This window comes from Centroberyx gerrardi, chromosome 6 (assembly GCF_048128805.1).
Source record: "Centroberyx gerrardi isolate f3 chromosome 6, fCenGer3.hap1.cur.20231027, whole genome shotgun sequence".
Lineage (NCBI taxonomy): Eukaryota > Metazoa > Chordata > Actinopteri > Beryciformes > Berycidae > Centroberyx > Centroberyx gerrardi.
Window position 1 is genome coordinate 22,257,042 of NC_136002.1, and position 23,969 is coordinate 22,281,010.

General features: G+C 43.6%; 1 protein-coding gene across 1 annotated transcript in view; it reads right to left on the reverse strand.

Annotated features, from left to right (window-relative positions):
- Positions 1-21,702, reverse strand: part of LOC139922355 (roundabout homolog 2) — a 35,637-nt gene extending 13,935 nt beyond the window's left edge. The window contains exons 1-10 of the mRNA XM_078284079.1: positions 21,648-21,702; positions 14,875-15,201; positions 8,118-8,275; positions 7,166-7,286; positions 6,893-7,031; positions 5,778-5,905; positions 3,401-3,525; positions 2,055-2,226; positions 1,442-1,647; positions 48-129 (exon numbers count right to left, since the gene is read on the reverse strand). Of these exons, the coding sequence (XP_078140205.1) occupies positions 48-129; positions 1,442-1,647; positions 2,055-2,226; positions 3,401-3,525; positions 5,778-5,905; positions 6,893-7,031; positions 7,166-7,286; positions 8,118-8,275; positions 14,875-15,201; positions 21,648-21,702 (1,513 nt within the window). The remainder of the gene's footprint in view (positions 1-47; positions 130-1,441; positions 1,648-2,054; positions 2,227-3,400; positions 3,526-5,777; positions 5,906-6,892; positions 7,032-7,165; positions 7,287-8,117; positions 8,276-14,874; positions 15,202-21,647) is intronic.
- Between the last annotated feature and the right edge of the window lie 2,267 nt (positions 21,703-23,969).

Below are 23,969 nucleotides of genomic sequence, written 5' to 3' on the forward strand. Positions count from 1 at the left end.
GGGTGTGAGGTGCAGGAGAGTGACAGGGTGTGCTATGGTGTGAGTACCTCTGACAGTCAACATCCCACTCCAGCTCGACTCCCCTGTGGCACTGGAAACCACGCATGTGTACATCCCAGAGTCTGTGTCCTGTTAAAACGGCAGGCAAATCCATATGAGAGCGTCTCCCAAAAAGGCAAAAGGAATGAACGCTTCAAGTGATAATTTTTGAAGAATGATTTGGATGTATTTAGATCATTGGAGGAATGCTGGAGTCCAAATTGTTTTTGCTTCAGTATGTCTCAATTTAGCTGTTTTGCTGCCATCCTCAAATTCAGACATAAAACCTATGCATACTTAAATTCAAAACATGACCAAAAATACACTTTTTCACTTGATAGTCATCACCCAAAAGCAGCGCCCCATACGTTTCCCTGCTGCCCCCCCCCCCCCCCCCCCCCCGAGGCACCGCACCATGCTCTACCTGCCCTCTATTTACATTGTGAACTGTACATGCCTGCATGCTTCACTGGCACTTTTGGTGTTAGCGTCTAACCCCGGCCTGGCAGAGAGCCAGTCTGCTGGAACTATCATCAGACCATATGAGATCATTCACCGCAGCGCTGACCTCTGGCTGACAGACAGCGCAGCGTGTGGGCAGGCAAACTTCTTTAGATGACTCTACCTACTGCTGAAATATTGATGACGGGAAGGGGCATCAGCAGGGTAAATATTTTTAGTGCCTCACTCGTCATCTCCATTTCCCCTTTTTTCCTTGTCATCCCCTTGATGCCACACTAATGCATCTCTTCTGTTCCATTGAGCACAGTGGCATGGCAGATTTCCCCCGCCTCAGCGGTGCACTGGACCAAACCTTAATGCTCTAAGTTTACTGAGCACCGCTGCTGAGCGTGGCACAGCCAGAGAAAGAGGACGAGAGAGGAAGCGAACGAGCATAGTCCAGGCAGGAGATTTAATTAAAGTCCGTTAGATCGTTAATCATCTATCGCCAGTCAATTAATGGAAATGATGCTGCTTTGCTCCGTCCTCCGTGCACTCGCTAACCTCCAGGTGGGGTTATAACACAAAGGGGCCACTGGCTGCTCTTTCATCAAAGCAGAACACATTAGCATTTACAAACAAGCACCTTCATTAACATTACAATTACACACTGCATGAGCACATAATTGTGCCGGAGAGATATGTGCTGCCTTAGAGAGATTGGTCTTTGAAATTCAGTCTCACCTTAATTTTAAAAACCAAAAAGGAATTTATAATGGAAAAGAAGAAAAAAATGTCGTCAGTGTGGGCTGTAGAGGAAGTTTCAATGGGGAGAAAGTCAAAGAAGGTTGGAGATCAGGCAAGGCTGTTTACGGTATTCTACTGTATATAGTCCTTGTGTACTTTCCTTTAGTGAAGGGCTTTCAAACCACATCCCTATTCATGCCCAACACACACACACCTTTATGTTGGTGATTTGCAAAGTGCCATTCTCCATCAAGGTCATTCGAGGTTTATCTCCCTCAATTCTCTCTCCATCTTTCTCCCATGAAATCCTGGCTGAGGGTCCGCCGATTACACGGCACTGCAGCTGTGCCGCCGACCCCAGAGATACGGTCTGATTGGCCGGGCCTTGGCGAATGATTGGTGGAACGTGACCCAAAGGACCTACAAGTTAGAAAGTAGAAGAGGCAGAATGTTATGTCAGTTGATCCTGTGGAAGAGATGCAAAACTTCTTTCCTACGTGTCATTTCTTTCTTCATTAGCTATCCACCAGAGCACACTGGGGGAAATATATAATAACAGCTTCCAAAAGGCCTGCAGAAAACAAGAAGTTGGCTGCTGCTACACTAAAAAGGGTGAAAAGTTATTAATTGCTTAGTGGGCACAAAACAATAGGGCGCATAAAGAGCCAAAAACTCAAGCTTAGCGCTTAGATGCTGCCTGAGGAAGAGCGCCAAGCTTGAATCACGTTGCTTATCCTGCATGTAGTAGAGAAGCCTTATTGTTTTGCGCCTACTAAGCAATTAATACATTTTCTCCTCATTAGCTGACAGTACACCGAGACACTCACCTCCCTCCACCTCCAGCAGAGCTTTGGTCAGCACACTTCCCGCTACACTGATGGCCTGGCAGATGTAGAAACCAGAGTCTTCAGGATGGACATCAGTGATGGTCAGCTCCCCGCTCATGGAAACAGAGTAACGACCAGACTGGGATGTTGGCTGGCCAGGGAACAGCAACATCTACACACACACACACACACACACAGACCAGAAAAGAAAACCTAAATCATGTTGATACATGAGAAGTTCACACAAGCATCCAGCGCACATCCCATCACCTTCCAAACACAAAGAGAGGACTCTTTGTGTTTTGGTGTTTCGGGATGATGCGCACCAGCAGACGTTTTATAGTTGTCCCAGTCTGTTTCAGTAAGTGAGATGGATGTGAACAAGGGGGAAGGGAGGCACATCAATCCATTCAGCCATCCATTTCATTCCTCTAAGAGGCTTAGACTACACTGGAGGGGCCAAGGTTATAAGGCTACAGATAATCCCCAAAATACAGCAAAAAGCTCTACAAACAGGGAAGCCATGCCTCAACTATCCTGCAGACTGAAGCTTATTCAGAAAAGCTGTAGCTAAACTTCCTACTTCCTCTCTGACTTGCGGGGTTCCAACGCTTCTAAAACATCTAAAGTTCCTCCTCCAAGTCAGTGATCTCAGCTGTTTTTGAGCAACAGGGTATTTATAGTTGGGTACAATGTGGAAGGAGGACAGTGTTTTTCTGTGGGTTTGCCCTGAAGAAGCAGTTTCCACACCTGGTGTACTTCCTTGGACTCAACCCCTCCCTTCTCCTTTTCCACTTCTCCCGCTCATCCTCCCCCATCACTTTGCTCTTCCCCTGCGTCTGCAAGCAGCAGAAAATTTCTCACCAACGCAATACCGCATTGCCTTCCAACACTTATCTGTCCTCATATCTCAGAGCCAAATGCAAATGTGCTGCCCTCCCTTGTTCGCCTCTCGCCCATTTCCCTCGGAAAATGTGTCTTGAACAGTGTGGGCAATCAGAAGAAAAAAAAAGTGTCGGAAAAGGCACGATTAAATCAAACAAAACCTGTTTGTGTTGCGGTGAATCATTCTCAGCTTAAAAACAAACAAGGTGTGAAAGCAACTACCCTGCTCATCAAAATAACACTTTAAAACACAAGTAAGGTTTCGAGACAGAAAGCCCCCGACACCTGCACACAAAAATTACAACCTTAGCGTTCAAAGACATTTATTCACATGCACTCCGATGGTTTCTGGACAGGATTCTTTTTCCATTAATGTACTGGATGTTTTGTGATGCTGCAACATAAAGCGTTATTCTTACGAGGACCTCTCGTTCTCTGCTCCAGTCTGCTCTGCCTCTTACCTGGCTGCCCTCTTTCTGCCAGAAGATGGCAGGTGGAGGGTTTCCTGTGGTGCCGCATTGGAAGGCGACGCTCCTCCCCTGGGTAGCAATCTGGTCCCGGGGCTTAATGGCAATCTGGGGTGGTACTGGGGAGGAAAAGTAATATGACCATCAGTTAGAAGCCTTAGACATTACTAGGAGCCTCTAAAAAACTGGCCAACCTCCAGCTTTTTAAATTTATATTCTTTCCACCGTGTAATCAATACCTGCTTGTTTATGCCAGCACTGTATTGATGAACCACTTAGCATCATTCCTTACAGGCAAGATTTGAAATGTTGTCACTTTAACCTTCTGAACCCGTTGATCTATCACTATACTGCATATTTTATATAACCTGTTCTCTCATCTTTATTGAGACACATAACCCCCTCCATATCCCTTGAAACGACAAATCATCACTGTCCACTGCAGTGCCTTGCTGATGACATTTACTGAGTTATTTTGAGAAAGGTCTGGGCAGAGCTGCCAATTGCCAGTTTGTGTCAGATCATCGCGTTAACCACATCATCAGCTCCTCTATTGGATGATACTGTCACTGCCTGCTACCTCAGTCTGAATCACAGGCTTACTCCCAATGAGAGGTTTCTCCACCCTGTATTCCTTCTCTATACACATACAGCAGTACAATATAACAATATGTGCACAGCCACTCACACAAATGCATGAAAACACATATCTGGCTCAATACACAAGGGAATCTACGTTTTCACTAAGAGAACGGACAGTGCATCTTCCCACTCCCAACACAGAGGTCACAGGAGAAAAGAAAAATATTTATTCTCATTAACATGGAAGATATAAATCCATTTTGATTTTTTTTTGTGAAAAATGGATAGGTTTGTTTTATTGAATTTGCTCCTCAAGATGTTGTATTGTCCTCAAATACAGAGACAGGTAGAAAATCTTAACAATAATAGTGAAAATAACACTAGTGCTACTATAACTACTACCACCACCACTAATAATAATAATAATAATAATAATAATTATGATAATAATAACATTCAATGTTTTGCTAAAAGAACATTTATGTGTGCCATCTAAAATGAAGATACTGAGTTTGCTGGACAAGCAAGTTGTACCACAGTTTAGAACCCAAATAATAAGAGTAGTGAAAGCCTGATCAATAGTTATTAATTTAGAGATTTGAAACAGACAATAAGCCTTTACCTATAAGGCTATACTTCAGTTTGTAGCAAGTTGTAAGGTAAACAATGTAACCAGAGGTCAAACTGTGTCTTTATTTAAAAGTTATTCAAGTTAAAATCATGACTTCTTTTTAGCTGTAATTAAAAGCCTTGCAGCTGCATTTTGAACTAGCTGCAAATGAGAAAGGGATTTACGTGGTGTCACACTCTCCTGACACACTCCCCTAAACACACCAGATGTGTGTTTGATAGCAGTCGTTAATCTGGTGTACTTTAAGTCAGTATGTCTGAGGCTTACTTAATGCCTGACTGCAGCAACAGGCATGTTGTCAACAACTCCGTACCTAATGGAACAACCTATTTACACCATTAGGCACTGATATATAAAATCATTACGTATAAAGAGAAGCCCATTTTTTTTAATTAAATGAGCGTAGCACAAACACTTATTCCGGAAAAGAAATAAACAGAATGTTAACTTACAGAACGGGCCGACTGGAATGACGATACAGTACGAAACAGGATGGAGAGAGATGAAAAATGCATGAGATGGATGAGTACGCTGGTACAGTATGTGAAATGCACAGCTACAAAACTGGTGACAGCATGGGACAGAATGAAAAAAAAAAATGTCTAGTGAATAGAAAACGCTTGGTTTGGATTTCATTTACACTGATAAAAGCCACGGTGGATGAAGTCGTCTCAGACCATTTGAGCCAAGACACACAGAGGCACAGACAGCGAGCGAGCGAGAGAGAGAGAGAGAGAGAGAGAGGAGAGAGAGGAAGAGAGTGAGGGAGATAGAGAGTGAGAGAGTCATGTCTTATTAATACTCTGACTGCTCCCTGGCAGTGTGTTAAAGCACACATCTACCAAACATCTGTCAAATGGCGTAATCCATACGGTTTAGCATAAGCTCCTGGCAGCACCGCTGGACAGGGACTCGCACAGATACACTGATATCACACACACACACACAGCTTTGGATAGGAAACAGGCATGAGCATGTGTGTTGCTGTTGCCATGTGACTGCTTGTTACCTTATGCATGAGCATGTCTTGAGGTACGACAGCTCGTTCCTGCATGCTTAAGTATGCGTGCGTACGTGCGTGTGTGTGTGTGTGTATGCGTGAAATCTGCATACTCTGCAGTTACAGATCATATACAATACGCTTGATGTCTTTCTTACCATGGACCTGTAACATGGCTGAGGCCTCTGTCTTGCCCACACTGTTCTCAGATGCGCAGGTATACGTTCCTTCATCCTCCTCTCTCACTCTGAGCAGACGCAGGCTGTTGTCACTGCGGATCTCAAACCTCAGAAGGAGAAACAGACAGAGAGACAATGAAAGATCTATCAGCACTACACGGCAAAAAAAAATGCTGTCCATGTTAACAAGCCGCTTGGTCTGTGAAGTGAAGGAAATCTGCCAGTGGCGCAAGATAATTGCACTTATTTCCCATGCTAATCAACCCGTTTTCAAGGATTTTCTTCAATCAAGTGACATTATCTTGGAGTGGAGTGGAGCAATCTGCCTTATTTCAGGATGTTGTCACTGGTTCCAAGAAAATTCTTGAAACAAGTAAAACTCAGTTGGAAACGTGCAAAATGATCTCACCCCATTGGCAGATTTTTCGCTTGTTGTAAGAAAAATAACATCTTAAGTCTCAATCATAGATTAAATAAGATGGAATTTTTGCAGTGCAGAATCACTTCAATTGCCGAATACAATTTAACTGCCAAGTACAGAAAGTTTGTTCAACAGTGGACTATTCAAGACCATAAACATCACTCCAGCTCTACATATAATATAGCACTCTTTAACCTAGATACACAATATAATTCCTGGTTGCATTTGAGATGAGCTCTATGAAAGTATTATATTTTTAGTCTTAGAATGTTATTATGATGTTAGAAAGTGAAAATTATGTCCATTTGTAAAACGCACTAGATACTCAAAGGCTTAGTTATATAGATGTTGTGAGCACAGTTCTTACATTGCATATAAAATGCAAGGTTTAGGGAAAAAAAAAAAGATCTGCATAAAAGCTGACTGGTCACAGGAGGATTCTGCCAACTAATGAATCTCTGTGGTCGCAAATTTGCATTGGTTGACTTGTGGAAAGACATGAATTAATGAGCAATTACTCTATGCTTTCTAGGCCACACACTTTAATCAGATACAGTATTCATCTCTGGCGAATCTGCATCGCTAATTCAGTCAATCTGTCAATATCTCAGACACCACACATCACCACCCTGATGTCTCTATCGGTCTGCGGTCTTGTCCGTCGCTCTCTCACCTCCCCCGGGGAAGTTCTCCCTCATCTCGGCGCCATCGCACGGTGGGGGCGGGATCTCCGTGGACGTCACAGAGGAAGTCCACCGTCTCTTCCTCCATGACCACCTGGTTCACGGGCCTCCGTATCAACACAGGACGTTCTGCCGGCACGGAGAAGGTTTCAAACATGTGCAACTTGTCCACCACACACCTACACAAATTCACATTAACACACTGTTCCCATGCACGCTCCTGGAAGGACGCGATGGTACACACATTAATGTCGGGAACTCACCGTACACCACCAGCTCTGCAGGGTCGCTGTCCCTCTCTCCCACCATATTAGTGCCCACGCAAACATACATGCCAGCATCACTTTTCCTGGTGTGAGAGATCATCAGTTTGCCCCCACGCATCTGAAAAGCAACACAGCGTTGTTGACCTCTGGGAAGCTCTGAGTGAAGACACAAACTAGACACTGATCAAAGCTATCATCAGAGCCATTAAAGACAAAAAAAAAATACACTGTTATATCTTCAATCTGTGATGTTCAATGCATTCCAGCAGTTATTTTGATGTACTGTTGTTATTTACTTTTTCGGTGTACCCATTTTCCCTCAATCTAAGAGTTTTCCCAGTCGAGAAAAAGCAAGAGTCACGCCCATTACTCAAAATGCATCATGTCTTGTAGCTGCATTGCATTCTGGTCTATTGAGGCTGCTGTCAGTGGAGAAATTGGGTCTCTCTGCCTCTTCTATGATGGATTTCTCCCTGTGTGATTGCTGAACGTCGGTGCAAAATGTTGAGTCTAGAAAGAAGCCCTCGCTTTTTGATTCTGAGGGACCGACACCAAAACCTGACGTTTACTGTTGATGCTTTAGACAGTTGAAAAAATGCATCAGCAATCAAACTCCATTGTTTCTGCACTGGAAATATCTTGATGTGACATCACGTTGTCTCTTTTTGGCCAGATATCCATGGAAATAAGAAAAATACACCACCAAACAACAAAATGGGCCCAGAAATTCAAGGTTCATTGCTAATAGCTGTTTTTTTTTATAAGTATTTTAGTGTTTTAGGGTGTATTTTCCCTTTAACACTTTTGATAATGTTAGGATTTAATTTTAGAGGGTTTCAACTCCAGTGAGCTGAACTGTGCTGGATGTCAGCCCGTTAAGTGTTTTTCTAATCAGTCTGAAATGCGAGCTATGCATTCAGTCTTTGTTCAGTGTATATGGTGAACTCACAGAGATGCGTTCGTCCTTGGTGCTGACGCGGACATTGTTGCGTTTCCAGGACACGGTGGGCTCAGGGTGACCGCGCGGAGGCACACACTCCAAGACTGCAGGCTCACCGGCAGCCACCACCACATCGCTGGGGGCCTGCCGGAAGTCATCTCTCAGGACTAGGAGTAAGACACAAAGAATCTGAATTAGGCTCAAACATTAGAAACATTGTCAGTCCACTGTATTTAAAACACAGACAGAATATCTTAACCACAGATCTGCCAGCAGTGACTCAGATGTATGGCCAGTTTCATCAAAAGAACGAGGGAGATCTGCGCCGGGAATCATTTATTTCCTTGAGTGAACCGTCTTCCTGAAGGTTAGATGAAAACAAGCTTATTGAGTGAGAGTCGATTATTGTGTTTGCATGTGCATGACTGCTCAAATCCCTGGCAACGTCCTTGTTAGGCTGTGCTCTGTTTTAATGTTTTCCCCGGCCCGTGTCCTAGTCGGCTGTCTCTCCTGTCAGCGCAGATGAATAATGCACATCACTCAGTCCAACACAGAGTAAACAAATAACAGCGCATTCATAATTTAACCCGAGTGAGAGGGAGAAAAAAAAACTGGCCTCTGCATTAATGAAAGGTTTGTGTCTCTGATTCCAAACACTATCTCGCACATCCGCAACGCAGTTCTGACAGGAATAAAAAACACTGGCACCTATCCTCATGTCACCCCTGAAGTTTGCCACCCGGTGAGAGAATGAAGAAAGGATGAGAAGCTTGACATGGCGACCTTTGATATCTTCTAATCTGCCGCTGTGATTGACAGATGAAAGCCACAGTGTGAATCTGGAACTGGGAGCATCCCCGGAGATCCGCTGTACAATGGCAACTCATAGCTGGACTCTGCCATGCTCACACGTTCAAACACTCACACACACACACACACACACACACACACACACACACACACAAAAAAAAATGCTTCACTCGTCATTTTGGACCACATCCTGTAGCTAAGCCTACAGGCTTTTTCCTCGACCAATGCGTATTATTCCAGAATGATCAATCAATATATTCTCCTTTTAAACCTCCATTAATATTTCAGCGATCTTTCACAAATATACAAGCAATGACAGACCATCTGCTTTCCTGTCAATCTACAATCTGCAATATGTTAACAGAGTAAACATTAACACCTCTTGCACAGTAATCATTATCATTCCAACAATGTTGAGTTAGTGTAATCTCAGTTTACTGGTACTAAGTATATTGTGAATTAGTGTAATTACTATAATCCATGTGAAATTGAGACTTTATAAAGCTGTTAATTTATACTAAGCAAATTACTCTGAGCAAATAAGTCTAAACCTACGCCACATCAATTATCCACCGACACGTCTGACAGGTCTATGTCAACATGGCAGCGCTGGCCTTTAATATGGCATCAATATTCAGACCCACAGGGCTTGAATATAATCTCGTTTGGAATGACTTTATCACTGCCATTTAAAAAGAGAGGAAAAAAAAAACATCCCTCAAACAAGAGGGCTGCAATCGTCCTGGGTAAACGCGTATGAATATTCCAGACTCGGTGAAGCGGAGGACAGGCTTCACTCAGCGGTCCGGCTTTCAGATCCATCGTCGGAATTGAAGTGGTCATCAGTCGATCTGTCCCCTCCCCTCCCCTCGTCCTCAGCTACGAGATATGAGACAATCTTTCATGCTCTACCTGCCCACTCAAGGCCGGCCCTATTCAAATGCAGTGGTAATCTCTATGAGGTGGGCTGCTTTTGAATTATAATGAAGCACATTCTATTCACCGTCTGGAACCATTTTTTTTTATTATTATAACAGCCGTGACATTTAAGCTTAGCAAAATATGAAATCTTTTTCTTTTTTTTTTTAAATGAAGACTCATTCAGGTATTCCAACCGGCTTCCACTTCATTCAATTTCTCATTATATTCAGATGATATTTTAATTATAATTCACATTCAAAATGTGAATACATGTCAGTGCTGAAGCCCTGTCAAGCTCCGGTGACCAGGGGAAGCTGAGGGCCCATGCAGACAGGAGTGAGTAATCCCTGGAGGGGGCTGTTTGAGGAAAGCTTGGGGGCGCGTGCTGCCTGGACATCTGTCCACCTAGAGGTATAGCACCCTAAACAGCCTCACCCCTACGCCGAGCACCCTCCCATAAACCTTAACAAAAGAGAACAGCACAATAAAACGGCCCTAGCAGGAGCTGTAGCAAAGACATGGATGAACTATAACCAGCCAAGGCACACTCCTCCCAAAAGTCTGTTCGCCAAATAACCCCGACCCTATTCACTTGGCTGCCCGTTTCAAATGCTTTGCAGAGCTGAGGGGCTAATTGAAAGCACTGCATTATTTTTAGACCTCCGTCTGTAAGGCCTGGTTAGATGGGAGCGCAGAGACCTTTGTTTCACAGCCATGGTGACTGAAGTGAAAAAGTTATGGGCAGAGAGCTAATCCTTGAACCTCACACGGGCACGTACACACCCACAGATACAAATCCACACAAACACACATACGCAGGCACGGACACACACACCTTCAGCATTTAGTGCTGGAGCCCAGAGTCCCCGGGCACAGAGTCTTGGAAAGTGGGACATTTGAGGGTTGAAACGCATGCCAGAGAGCAGGATATATCCCTCAGATCACTCCCCCTAACACTGTGCACTACGAGCTCCGAAACTCTTTGAAGCCGCGGCAAAGTTAATGTGATCCTTCCTCACTCAGGCTTTAAAGCCCGCCATGCTAAACTAAGTTTCACACGGATGTTTGTATGAGATGTTGATCCCACCACAGAATCAACCAATATTCTCAGAAACATAAAGACAGGCGGCCTCCTGAGGGGCTACTGTCCCTAACTTCACTTCTCGGAAATAATGTGACTACTCCGGCTGCCAAATATTCTCCTCAACTACACCCTCTGCTCTCCCTGCTGTAGCTGTCCATACTCAGCACCAACGGAGAGCAGGACTATTGTAGGGCAGCTGAGGTTTGACCCTTCCTCCGCAGGGACAAAGACAAATCCTCATATTCCCCCACGCAGCCACCTCCTGTGAGCTTAAATAATGGCAAAGCAGAGCTAAATGACTTCCAACGGCTTCATCATTATTTCTGCGCGCGCTATTCTGGGAGCGGAGCACCCATTCATTTTCATAACTTTAATATTTCAGGGATATACAGATTAAGAGATTTAATCTCCCCCAGAATATTCATCACTTGATTTTTAAGTGACATTTATCTCTATAATACAGTGTTTAGCAGAGCACAGCTTTAGGACTGCGGAAAGGCCATCTGTTGGTGTTTTTAGAAGAATGGAGAGAGAGAGGAGGAGAGATTAATCGCAAGAATAATAGTATGCATTGCACTCTCTCTCTCTCTCTCTCTGCCAGTCTGTTTGTATTGCATGTATTAAATCATGTATAGTATTGATGAATGTATAGTGTTGATGTCATTTTTATTGACTGTCAAGATGCCTAAAACCAGGCAGCCAGAGGGCCGGGTGACTGAACACTTCACAGATGGCAAGTTGAAAGAAACATAATTGACAGGGTGTGTGTGACGTGACAGACAGGACAGGAAAAAAACAGAGCAGTGCTTAAGGAGAGGTGACAGTGAGTGTGGGAGGCAGGCAGGACAGATGTGTGAATGGGCACCAGGCACGGCTGAGAAGTAGGAGGGCGGAGGTTAAAGGACAGTGGAAATATACATTTTGAGAACCTGGGATGACCTGCTGCTGTGCTGTTATTGTTCTTTTGTTTCTAAGAGCAGTAAACCCATTAGGGAGGTGGGCTAATCCCATTGCCATGATACTGTCCTGTCACAGCTAATGGAGGCTTTGCTTACAGAGAAGAGAGATTGCTTTAATCCAACCATTGTCTGGCTGTGTTGATGGAGGTTGAGAAGGCACTCCGGGGCTGATAGTCTTAACAAGCGAACTCTTGTCTACAAATTCCTCCAATTCCAAAAACCGCAAGGATGTTTCAATTTCAATACAGAGAATGATGCAAACAGACATTACACATGCAAGTAAGGATACATTCTAAACTGCAATACAATATGCAGAAATCTTATTCGTCAGGGATGATGTCTGCAGATTTTGTCCAGTGAGAAGAGGCTGTAGAGGAGAAGAAGCCAAGAAACAAGCTGCAACCAGAACTTTGATTCCTTCAATAATCCCTCATCAGGAGTAAGAGGAACATCTGGCTCTAAAGCCTTTTAAGCAAGTTTTATTTTTTATTTGTCCTACTTTATTCTAATCCAGCCACAGCATGTGACTGTCTCCTCTCTGCGGCAGACATCCACATTCATGGCTTTGAAACAGATACTACTTTTATTTGACATAAAAGCCAAAAGACAGAGCGAGAACGCTGTTTGGAAGAACGCAGGAATGGATTTCAGTCCACTCCCACTGTCTCATTATTCTGGTTTTTCAACAGCCAAGCAAGTCAGCCAGTCACTGGCAGCTTAGGGTAAAAAAAAAAAAAAAAGAGAAAAAAACAATTGACAACAGAATAATGACTGCTGCTAACATTTCCAAGCAGAGCAAGCATCCTTACTACAAGGCACTGTAAGGAAGTAACAGTGGCTACAAAAAACATAAGTTGTGGACCTAAGGGTACATAAAATGCATTTGAGCATGAAAAGCATCACTTGAAATGCAAATGTGCAGCAGATAGTGACTGACTGTAGACAGAACAAAGGAGCTGTACAGAAACCTATCTAAGTTCTTGAATCCTACCGTATGCTCCTATGACACAGTGGTGATATGTGAAGTATCGGTAAGTATGCTAATATAATCCAGACAAGAGTCTAAGTCCGTTCGGATGACACAATACATTATGCATCATGTATTGGCAGCAGTGTAATTAATGTGGTTAAGACATGATGAGTGTCAGCAATCCTGCTTCAGTGGTCCGAGCCGCACTAAGACTAACAGATGTATCGGTATTAATTACTGCTCAGTGGGAGTTTAAAGCTCTTCCTTCTCCCACCTGTTGTCCGTCACACTCCTACCCAATTCTCCACACACACACACACACACACACACACACACACACACAGAATTACACCCACCCCCGCACAACCCTGCCCCTTCCTGCAAGACCACCAGCTTAAACCGGCCTCTCATTGACACTGCACACTCCCTCCTTCCTGCCAGAGCTAATTGGGTCACTAATTACCCCACAGTCAGCACAACCTCACGCAGAGGGAGGGGGGAGTCTAAGACCACCACCATACTGTCATAGCATATGCCCCGGCTACCCGGAGGCATCGAGATTAGAACAAAACAGGCACTCATTAATACTGTTAGTCACTCAGTGCCTGCAGGTGAATCATCCCTTTACCGATATGACTGTACTGTAATCTTCAGATGCACACAAAGCAGAATATCATCATCAAGAATTTAAAAGAGGCAATATGACAGTATATGCTTCGTATCGTCTCCCAGCTGCGATATTTGCGTTACTTGTAGCCGCTTATGGTTCCTAATATATAACTGAGGAGGCTGTCCCTATTTTTGGACACGAGCTACAGATGAGGTCAGCCAGCCATGAGCACTTACAGACACACTGCCAGTGAGGAAGCCTCAATATGGTGGAAGATAAGACATACTCAAATTGCTGTTTTGTGTTTTTAACGAGGACAGTTCGACCTCACTAATCTGTTATGCTCCTTTCCCTAATCAACGCACTGACTAATCCATTTCCTAATGCCAAAGAAAACTGCCGTTCAGCCCAGGGCCGAGCCACACTGGCACAATTAGGAGCGAAGGAAGACAATGGCACGTGTCCAGCACTGAGGAGGAAAAATAATAGACATGGCTCTTAGTGGGAGCTTTTTTCTTCAGTGCGCTTTCACCAAGATACGTGAAAGCTAATCTTCGCCTGCTGTAATCTTTAGCCTCTTTGGGAGACAATAACACCTCTAGCAGAAAATAAATACATTTAGACATGCACACTCACACGCATGCTCTTGAAAGTTCACAGAGAAGGCTTTCAGGTGAGGTAACTCACCCACTGGCGGCCATAATGGAGGTCCTCCACTCTTGGGCAACAGTGGCCATAAACTAATTGCATTTCTAAACATACAATTTGTCTCAACAGAACTGAATAGGTTTATTTTCTGCAATGATACATCTGATCGGTTTTGTGTTGATGTCAGCTGGTTTGCTAGCAAACCATCTGGTCATCTTAATGTCTTGTAAACACATCTGGTTTGCCCACCAGCTAACGTATCTAGTGCGTTAGCGTAAGTAGTGTCTAGATCATGTTAATGTTTACATCCTTTGCTTTGCTAAATTAGCCTGCTGGCTAGTTAGCTAGCTATGCCAAAACACAGCTGCTTGTTCTGGTTAACTCAGCTGATTTTCTCAAGCTACAACTTTTCTCAAGCTACAACGGACTATAGGACCAAAGACAAGACCGTTTATTTTATTGTCACAGTAACCTAAATTTGGGAACAAATCTACGGACCATTCTTATTACTGGATTAACCCACACCCACACCATACCACAATCTTTTTATGGTATGCTCTCTTTTTCTAGCCTGATTGTTATATATTTAGCCATTATTTGTGCACAGTCAATTCTCCAGTGGACCTCCATAATGGCGCCAGAAGGTTGCTAGGAGATTTGTGACGCAATTGCAAAGCCTTTATACACAAACAACATTCACACAAATGCACGCACACATCCACACACACACTTTAATGACTTAGATCAATAACACAATGCCTTACTGGCAACTTCAAGGGAAGCATTACGACTTATGGCCTCTCCCAGGTAGTTGCGGGCGACACAGGTGTAGATGCCCTCATCTGGCTTGCTCCGTCGCCCGTGTACGATGCGAAGGAAGAAGAGGGAGCCGCTGGGCAGGAGCATGCGATGAGAGCGTGGGTCGTCTTTGTCCGTCTCCACGCGCTCCCCATCCTTATACCACTCTATATTGGGAGTGGGTCGGCCCTCTGCCTTGCAGTTGAGGGTCGCAGGCTCCCCTTTGGACACGATCAAATCCGAGGGGTCCTCCGCAATCCGAGGGGGGCTGTCTTCAAACCGCGCCCGGGACCCTGTGAAGTGGAGATGAGGGCAGATGTTATCTATCCAGCAGACCACCTACCATTCATGAAAACAGACACATTGATATAATCTCATTGTATCAGCACAAGCAGCAGAGAAGCTGTTTGAGAGGCAAAAATATCTACTGTTAGGACCAAAAAATGGGAGTATTGGATAAATTTGTGTGTCTATTGGCAAAGTATTATACTCTCTATTTTAAAGCTGACTCTGTTTGTTTAAGGTAACAAGTCATATGCTGTATTGCAATAACATGCTGTGGCTTTGAGCTTATAGAATTGGATATCCAGTTGTTCTGTTGTGCTACATTCTGCAAACAGCCTGATAGGCCCATAATGGAACAGTGTATTGCAGAGTCTGGTAAAGAGTATGTGTGTATACAGGGTATTTTCACAGGAGAAACAAGCTGCAAGGGATTCAATCAGCCATGTGATATGGTAATGGCCAATCTCTCTGTCAATCAGGATTCCTTGCACAGTGGAGATGATGGGCTGTGGAAAGCTGAGAATGAGATGGGCAGAGCGGTATGACCTATACATTTAAGGGGAGAAAGATCTAAGTTGAGAGAATGAGAGAGGTAGAGAGATATAGATAACTCCCATATCCATCTCCCTGGGGATCCATTACTATCTTCCCTTGGCTGTGAGGGAGAGGCGGAGAACTTCAAGGCCTAAGGTAAGCTTTTAGAGCAAGACCAAATGTCTCTGACAATGTATTACAGTTAAATAACATGAATAATTCAAATGCTGCTGCTTTCGGTTTGGTTCTTAGGAACAGATGGGCTCTCAAAAAAAATAAAAAAATAATAATATTGTCAAATGGTCACTGTGCCACTGATTATTGTGCTGGTCCATCTGAAGCGTACTTTTCAGTATATAATCTAGACTACATGAAAATCCTCCATTACCAAAATCGTATGGTGGAGGGGAGCAGTCAGGAGTAACCTAATGACATACATGTTGCACACGCTGCTGTTACATTATACTTAAATCTGAGGCAGTGGGATAAATCCTCACTTTTAGCTGTAAGCAGATTTATGTCTTTTCATGAACTGATTTGATCCACATCGGACAGGAGGCATCATCATGGCATGAACCTGAAGTAAACATCTAAAGAGCAATCCCATCGCTCTCAGCTAACACCGCTCACAGCTCAAACGCTAATGCAGGATGTGGATGAACACTACTCAAGCCATTAAAACGTGCTATAGCACCTTCAGTGGGTCCCGACGCAAACGCGCACGCTTCTGTTTACAGAAAGGGAGCAAGCGTAAAATATTGCATGCCGTGTCTTGTGAACCAATGAGCTATTCCCCCCCATCCTTCAAGATGTCTTTTAAATTAACTTGTATCATGACTACTCTATGGTATGTTTGACACAACTGAACACATCTGTATTCGTCCACAGGAATGTGATTTTGATAGAAGCGTCTCTGCATCCCAGGGACGTCCTGGTGGTGAACCAGGTTTGTTTAGCACACACATGCAAAAGGTTCACTGTCAGTTTCAAATCCCAACTCATGTAATACAGATACATCGCTCTCCACTCTATTCCCTGTCTCTCTTTATTGAATACTATCACAAAAGCCAATGATATACTGGGGAACAGTTGACCTCCCGACTGATTTATTTTGATTGTACATAGTTTCCCCATAATGTGTGTCCTTAGTTAATGTCATGCAAATATTCTTTATCTACCATTTTTAACACCTACTTTATGCTACAACATGTATATTGAATGATATAATCAAACAATTATGTAAAAATGTGTATCTCTTAATCCCCTTGTACACATTTAGTTGCTAAGTGTTCAGCGTTTGTGAGATCCAGTCGTCCGTGTATCAGCATGTACTGTGAAACTCCTTAAGTTGTCAATATGTACGAACAGCATGAATGTCACCAATTACATATTTGCGTAATATCTTTGAAATTAATTGGAAGCCTGAGCAAATCTAATTTCCACAAGTTGAAAAATAGTTTTCCCATTCCTGCAGCAACCATTCATGGGGATAACTAATGGGGGTTAATGGGTACTTACTTAGGCTACTTCATAATAGAATCAATTAGGCAGCATGCTGATCTATTAGAGAGAAAATAGTCTTGTCAAAGGACGAAAAGCAAACAGCTTCAGGTGGCCGAGTGACAAGCGACAACCCACTCCTGTGACAAGCGTGCAATCAGCAAAAAGTCTGTGCCACCTTGAGCATGACAGCAACACCTTTCCTTTGTGAGAAAGCTTTGATGTATATTCAGGGCCATGTTTGGTTCATGACAGGAAGATTGTGGTGCAGCGGTTGAAAGCACCTTTCAGCAACAGAACCTCTGCCAGCCCGGTTTGTGGCGGCGAAAAATACATGTCACTGACAACAGCAGGGACCTCTGCGATGCTGTGTTTCCAGTCAGATAATAATCATGGCCCATTAGTCCTCAACACCATTCAATGGCATGAAATAAATGCCCTAGTACAGTAGATCCTCAGAGATATCCAAGTGCATGAGGGAATTAATAGTGCGACTTGATTTGTCCACAAAAAATGCTTCTAGGTCATTCCGGTGTGAAATGACTCTTTCAAATTAAATTTATTCAAAGAAAGAGGACGAACAACTGGGGAAGGGCATAGGCTGCTCATGTGCTAAAGTTTGCATAAACACAAGAAAAGTCGCAAGCTTGTTGTAAATCGTCCGAGCTCCTTCGTGGTGCGGTTACACAGCACGGATCGCTTTTTTCGCTGAAGCAGAGTCTGAGCAGACGAATCACCGAATCCCTACTAAACACGTCTTTGCTTCTAAAAAACCTCAGAGACTTTCGGCACGAGGGCAAAAGAGAGCTTAATCCATAAGAGTGAATGGCAGGCAACCTTGAGCTGTCTTCCAATATGGAGGAGCTTTGTGAATGAGAGTGTGATGGCCTCATACAAGGTTATCACTCTCTACTACGCTTTCAAGGATATCGTCAATCTGTGGAGGTTGTGTAGAAATGAAAATGTCTATGTGAGCGCTGGCAGAGGCAGAGGCTTTTTGCTGGGAGAAATAAATGAATTCAACAGCTCTTATTCTTCCTCCAAGCTCATTAGATTCATGTCTTGAAAATGAAACTATTTCCTCTTCTTATCACCTGAATAAAACACTATAGACAATTAGTGTTACACATTTACCTCTACCCTTCACATACAGCATCATTATGGCAGTCAAACCTGTCAGTGAGTGTAGCTCTTAACTGATGCCGTACTGTCATATAACTGATTATGCATGCAAGAATGATTAAAGGTATGCAGCATCAATTCTCATGATTACTTCTGATCTGTGAGAAATTCTTCATTTATGTGCGGAGAAAATGAAACATCCACAGCAAGCAAGCAAACACTGTCAAATGGTGAACGCCCATTAGTGCCGCACGCAGCCCTGATAGACAAGTTATCGCATTGGCCCTAATTGCAAACTCTGACACACACCCACATGTTTGCTCATGGCTTCTCATATATTTCTGCCTTATTTAACATGGAGAGTTAGCAGGATGGGAGCTAAGGGGGTGATCAAGATCTCGTCTTTACAACCCAGTTGATTCAGGCTATATTTGGCGTATGGCTTCCAGCTGTGGCATTATGTAACGGGGGCACTTTCATTAATTAATATTTACAAATATTAACCCTGCGTCAGCCTCTTCCTCCCCAGGGGCAGAAGTGTACTCCTGTCATGTGTACACATGTGTGAAACCAGAGGGGGCGACGTGCTGCTTTGCTTCAAATGCCGTTGTTGACCGGGGTTACAGCTCGGCTCCGAGCAAAATGCTCCACAACACTGACCCCGGACCCGTCTCAGCTATCTGGTGAGACACACAACAATCTACCTGTTAGGCAGAATGCTCCGAGACTAACTTTGCACTAGACTTAAACTGAGAAGCGGCGCAGAAGCTGAAGGCAGGCTCGTCTTTGAGGCTGGTTGCTGTCTTCTTGAGATTTATTCATGACTTTTCAATTTCAATTAATTTGCATAATTAAAAAGGCCTAAAACATTTCGGGATTTCTCATGACATTGCCAAGCGATCTCTGTGGGAGGATGATAACACGCCAGAGCAAAAAAAAAAACGAAATTTCAAGCAGAAGAGAGTCAGGTTGAATTTGCTCTGACACTAGTCTCCGTGTTTTGTGCCTTTGTTTGGCAACTGTCCTTGCCTGTCATCTAATCTCGGTGATGTCATCACCAACTGTACCAGAAGTAGGACATCAACATTCTGTGATATGACTCAAGCCGCTGCCTGTTCATGTGGCATATTAGACGACCGAACAGCTTCTGCAGTGGTTTCATCATCCACAGTCATTTCATCAAGCAGGGGCTCTGAGAGGCTTTAGTCAGCCCTCAGCCATATTTGTCACTAAGTAATGGAGGGGAGGACAGACTGGACACAAATCACCGGTTAGGGCTTGTTTAGCACTGATTAGTTCCACACCAAGCACATCAACAGCTTAGCTTGAATTCAGCTCAAGATAACTGAAATTTCAATGAGTCGCATTAGGCCCACTGATGGTATAGTCAGTTAATTGAGACATGATTTGGTCTGCGTGTGTGTGTGTGTGTGTGTGTGTGTGTGAGTGTGTGTGTCATGGTTTGTCAGTGAGAGAGAGAGAGAGAGAGAGAGAGAGCTGCTGTGTTAAATCGAATGCAATTTGTAGACTGTTTTTGCACACAATCAAACCGGGGTTTAGAAAGACATGAACAACACACTCCCATGCAATCTCCAGAGCAACTTGGGAAGAGAAGAACTTACTGAACTCCTGATTAGAGCAGGAGTTCAAGCAGAAGAGAGTCAGGTTGAATTTGCTCTGACACTAGTCTCTCTGACAAAAAAGTGTCTGACTGTTATCACATACTCACATACTTTTCTTCCTTTTCCCTAAATCAAGTGGTGAAAATCTACCAATAGGCCACAGATGTCATGAATTCTGTTTGAATCCTCTTCTCTCTATTTTCTTCTATGAAAGTAAAGTTTGCCCTAAGGGAACGCTTTACAGGGCTGGGATTGAGAGGAAAGGCCCGCCCCAGGTTAAGAACATGTAGGCAGATGGGATGGATGTTGAGAGGTGCCTTTAATGTTGAGAGGTGGGACCCGTTTAGACAAATGTATAACAGACTGAATGTGTGTGGCGACTGGTTTTGCTATTCAGTGGACTCACTTCATTCGCTCACACCCTGGGGACTCATTTCTGCATGGCTGGAGATTTACAGTCAAAGTGTATAATTAAAGGAAACATGAATTTACTTTTTAATTTCAACATTACTAAAGATAAAGATCTCTTGGTTTTCTTTTCAGTCCAATTGAATTCAGCTCACTGCAATTCAATTTGATACAAGTATACAATGCACACTGAAACAAACCATTCCCATCTTAAAATACATTTAAAATCTAATGATTAACTGCAAAAATATACTTCAAGTCCTTCTGTCAAAAGTCTGTCAATTCATTTGAGAATGAAAAAAAAATGCCTGCACTCTCATGATTTGTTTTTCTGTGGACTATGCTTTTATTTGTGTTTGGATTAAGGCTTGGGCATTTAAGCTGTTATTAAAGCAATGGTTAAAAATGATAATCCTTCTCTCAAAGGTAATCAAGAATGAGCTTTTAAAAGCAGTTTTTTCAATAAATATGTGGCCGTCCTCAGAACCACCTCGGATTATTCAGGGCGGGGGCTTTTTAGACTGTGCCCCCTTTCCCTGAGAGTTTCTGTGCACACCACTGGTTTTAAAACTAAGAGACTCAGACTGAAAAACAGCATCACACTTGCTAGGTCAAGGATGAGCATCTTTATATAGTGCAAGACCCCTGCTGCCTTCATGATGATGTATCTTACTGTCCAAACGGCTCCCTTGTGTCATTACTGTTATTTACCCGGTGCTCAGAGGGACATTCTATGCAAATATGCATATTTTTGGCATGCAGTGGTGAGTCAGTATTACAAATTAAGGCATCTGTCACATTATTCCCCTTGTAGTCACAACTTGCTCACTTGTAATTGTCAAAGAGGAAGCTGCGCTCATCAGTCATGATTTCTGTTTGAATCCTGTTAAACAGAACATTTACTTCCATCTGGAATTAAAGCCTACATGATAAGACACCTCAAATGGTAATACAGCATACTACTATACTGTGTGTGTGTGTGTGTGTGTGTGTGTGTGTGTGTGTGTTCATCAGTTAGATGTCATGAATTCTGTTTGAATCCTGTTAAACAGAAAATTTACATCCATCTGGGGCAAAAGCCTATAAGACATCTCAAATGGCACTACATTACACTATACTACACTGTATGTGTGTGTGTGTGTGTGTGTGTGTGTGTGTCTGTGGAGAGAGAGAGAGGGAGAGAGAGAGCACAAACACTATGTATGATGCTTTCTAAACAGCCACCTTTATCTAGTTAAGGATGTGTAATATGTGCAATTATATTTTACCTGAGGCTACGGGGATGAATGAGAGAGTCACTAGTAGAAAATGTCCAAAGTTCATCTCCACACTCCCGGTGTCAAATCCACTTGGCGTCTCAACGGGTCTCGACTCGACAGTCCACTTGTGTCAAATGATCGGTTGCATCAAATCTCCTGACACATATAGTCCTGAACAGATGCCCGAATCTCACCAAGACCAGGTAAACGAGACAGTGTGGCAGCAGGACCTCAGCTGGGATACTTCAAGCGAATAAAATCACCCCGCGAAACTTTGATATAACTCCCAGAAGCCCATGACAGTATCGCCCCAAGAAATCTACCAAAACTCAGCAGCATCACTTCGCCCCCGCATGGACGCGCACAAAACCATGATCTTCTAAAGCAGTGAGTTCACTCTGAGATGCCTCGCGCAAGTCATGGGGGGGGGAACAGAAACGGTTATCTATCTATATTTAGACCGGTCGTAACAATAAAATAACACGGCGCTGATTATTCTCGTGCTGATCCAGTCGGTTGTAAGGTTGCGGCGGCAGTTTTGTGCGAATATGAAGGGATGCACATGCCGAGCTGCGCACACCCAGCTATCCGCAACAAATCCTCGCCAATCTACAGGAGTCTGTGCTTTAAAGAGACAGAAACGGCATCTGTGCGGCGCGCGCGCGCGCGCGTGTGTGTGTGTGTGTGTGTGTGTGTGGAGAGAGAGACGGAAAAGAGAGGGAGAGACGGAGAGAGAGACCTGTCTGTCTGCTCTACACGCTTCTCATGCTGTTTGATCCCCGCCTGACTACATCCGATACTGCTGATGGCAAATGAGCAATAACAAAGTCAGAAAGTGACATTGTGCTGAACTTAAGATAAACATAACAGACTGAAGTTATGAGAATTATTCGAGCAAATCAAATGAATAATCGAGGAAACGTTGAATTTCAGTGAAGCGCACTTTTTGCTAAAAACAAAAAACTGAAAAAGGGTATTTTTATGAGTAATTACACCATTTGTAGCTTATATGATACTAATAGAGGAGATTATAATGCACTGTGATGGTGCTGACTGCTATTGTTTATTGATTTTCACACTGCAAAAACAATGTTGCCTCCCACCGTCATCACCCTCTAAATTTCGTCATCATTTTCATCATCATCGCTGCTATCTTTATCCTTATTCTTGTTAACTGTTCATTCACTGCCGCCTCTAATGTGGAGCTTTACTATGTGCAGCAACAGTCTTCCTCTGCCCCATCACTCCGGATCATTCTCTGGTCCTGCTTCCCAGGCAGCAAATACATCAGTACATATTTAAACAATAAATAGCAATATGTACAAGTAAATATGTACAATTATTTTTGTCATTTACCCCAGAAGATGTAGACATATACTAAACTTTCACTTTTAAACCCAATGTAGCCAAATTTCAGCCTAGATGCCTATAACCATTTAGACGTCTTTTAATCGACTCATCAACATAAAATTGCTCAGTGGGTTCGAGTCCATGGTGATTTATTAAGCAGCTGTTGTTTCACACCCACTCCTCCCTCTCATTGATCCACAATCTGGCCCTGGTGGAGTCTCCAGTGGCCGGTCTTGCTCTGGGGAGATGTGGACACGCCGCTCCCTGGGGGGTATGGGCTCCATTTCACTCTCTCTCCAACCCCCCAAGCCCAGACCAGGCCAGATCCTCGGTGCCGTTGGTTCTCTCTCCCTCCGCCTCATTGTCTCCATGTCAGCCTCTGAGAGCCCGACATGATGGAGAGTGGCTGTGGACGGCCGGGCGCCTGCTCTCCTTTGTCCCCCTGAATGGGGCTGGAAATTGGGCGACAGAAGAGGAGTCCAGATGTCTGTCGCAGGGCGTGACTCAAAGAGAGGCCACAATGGCATCAATCTCAGCTCCAGTGGAAGTGTGCGCCTTATTAAGGAGCACAAAGGCTAAACGGCATAAAATAGAGGCATCTCATCGGAAGTGTGGCCACAGTCTCAGTGGTGTCACCTGAGCAAGCTGGTCTTATTTAGACAGTAACCTCAGTGGACTTGTCAGGACACACTCTCTCAAATAGCTTAAAGGGGCCCTATTATAGGAATTCAAATGTCCCTCTCCATATATGTGATCATAGATGTTTAACGAAGACATTGCTAGATTTTTATTTTGTTTGAGTGGTTAAATTCAACATTATTGCATGCTCAAAAACCCATCCTGTTTGAAGCAGCTTCAGACAGTCAACGCATCACAACTGGTCTTGATCTTGATTGGCTCAACTCGCGAAACAATTGATAAAATCCTTCCAATGAAGACAGCTTGTAGCATTTGAACTGGCAAATCTCCTCTGGAAAGCCT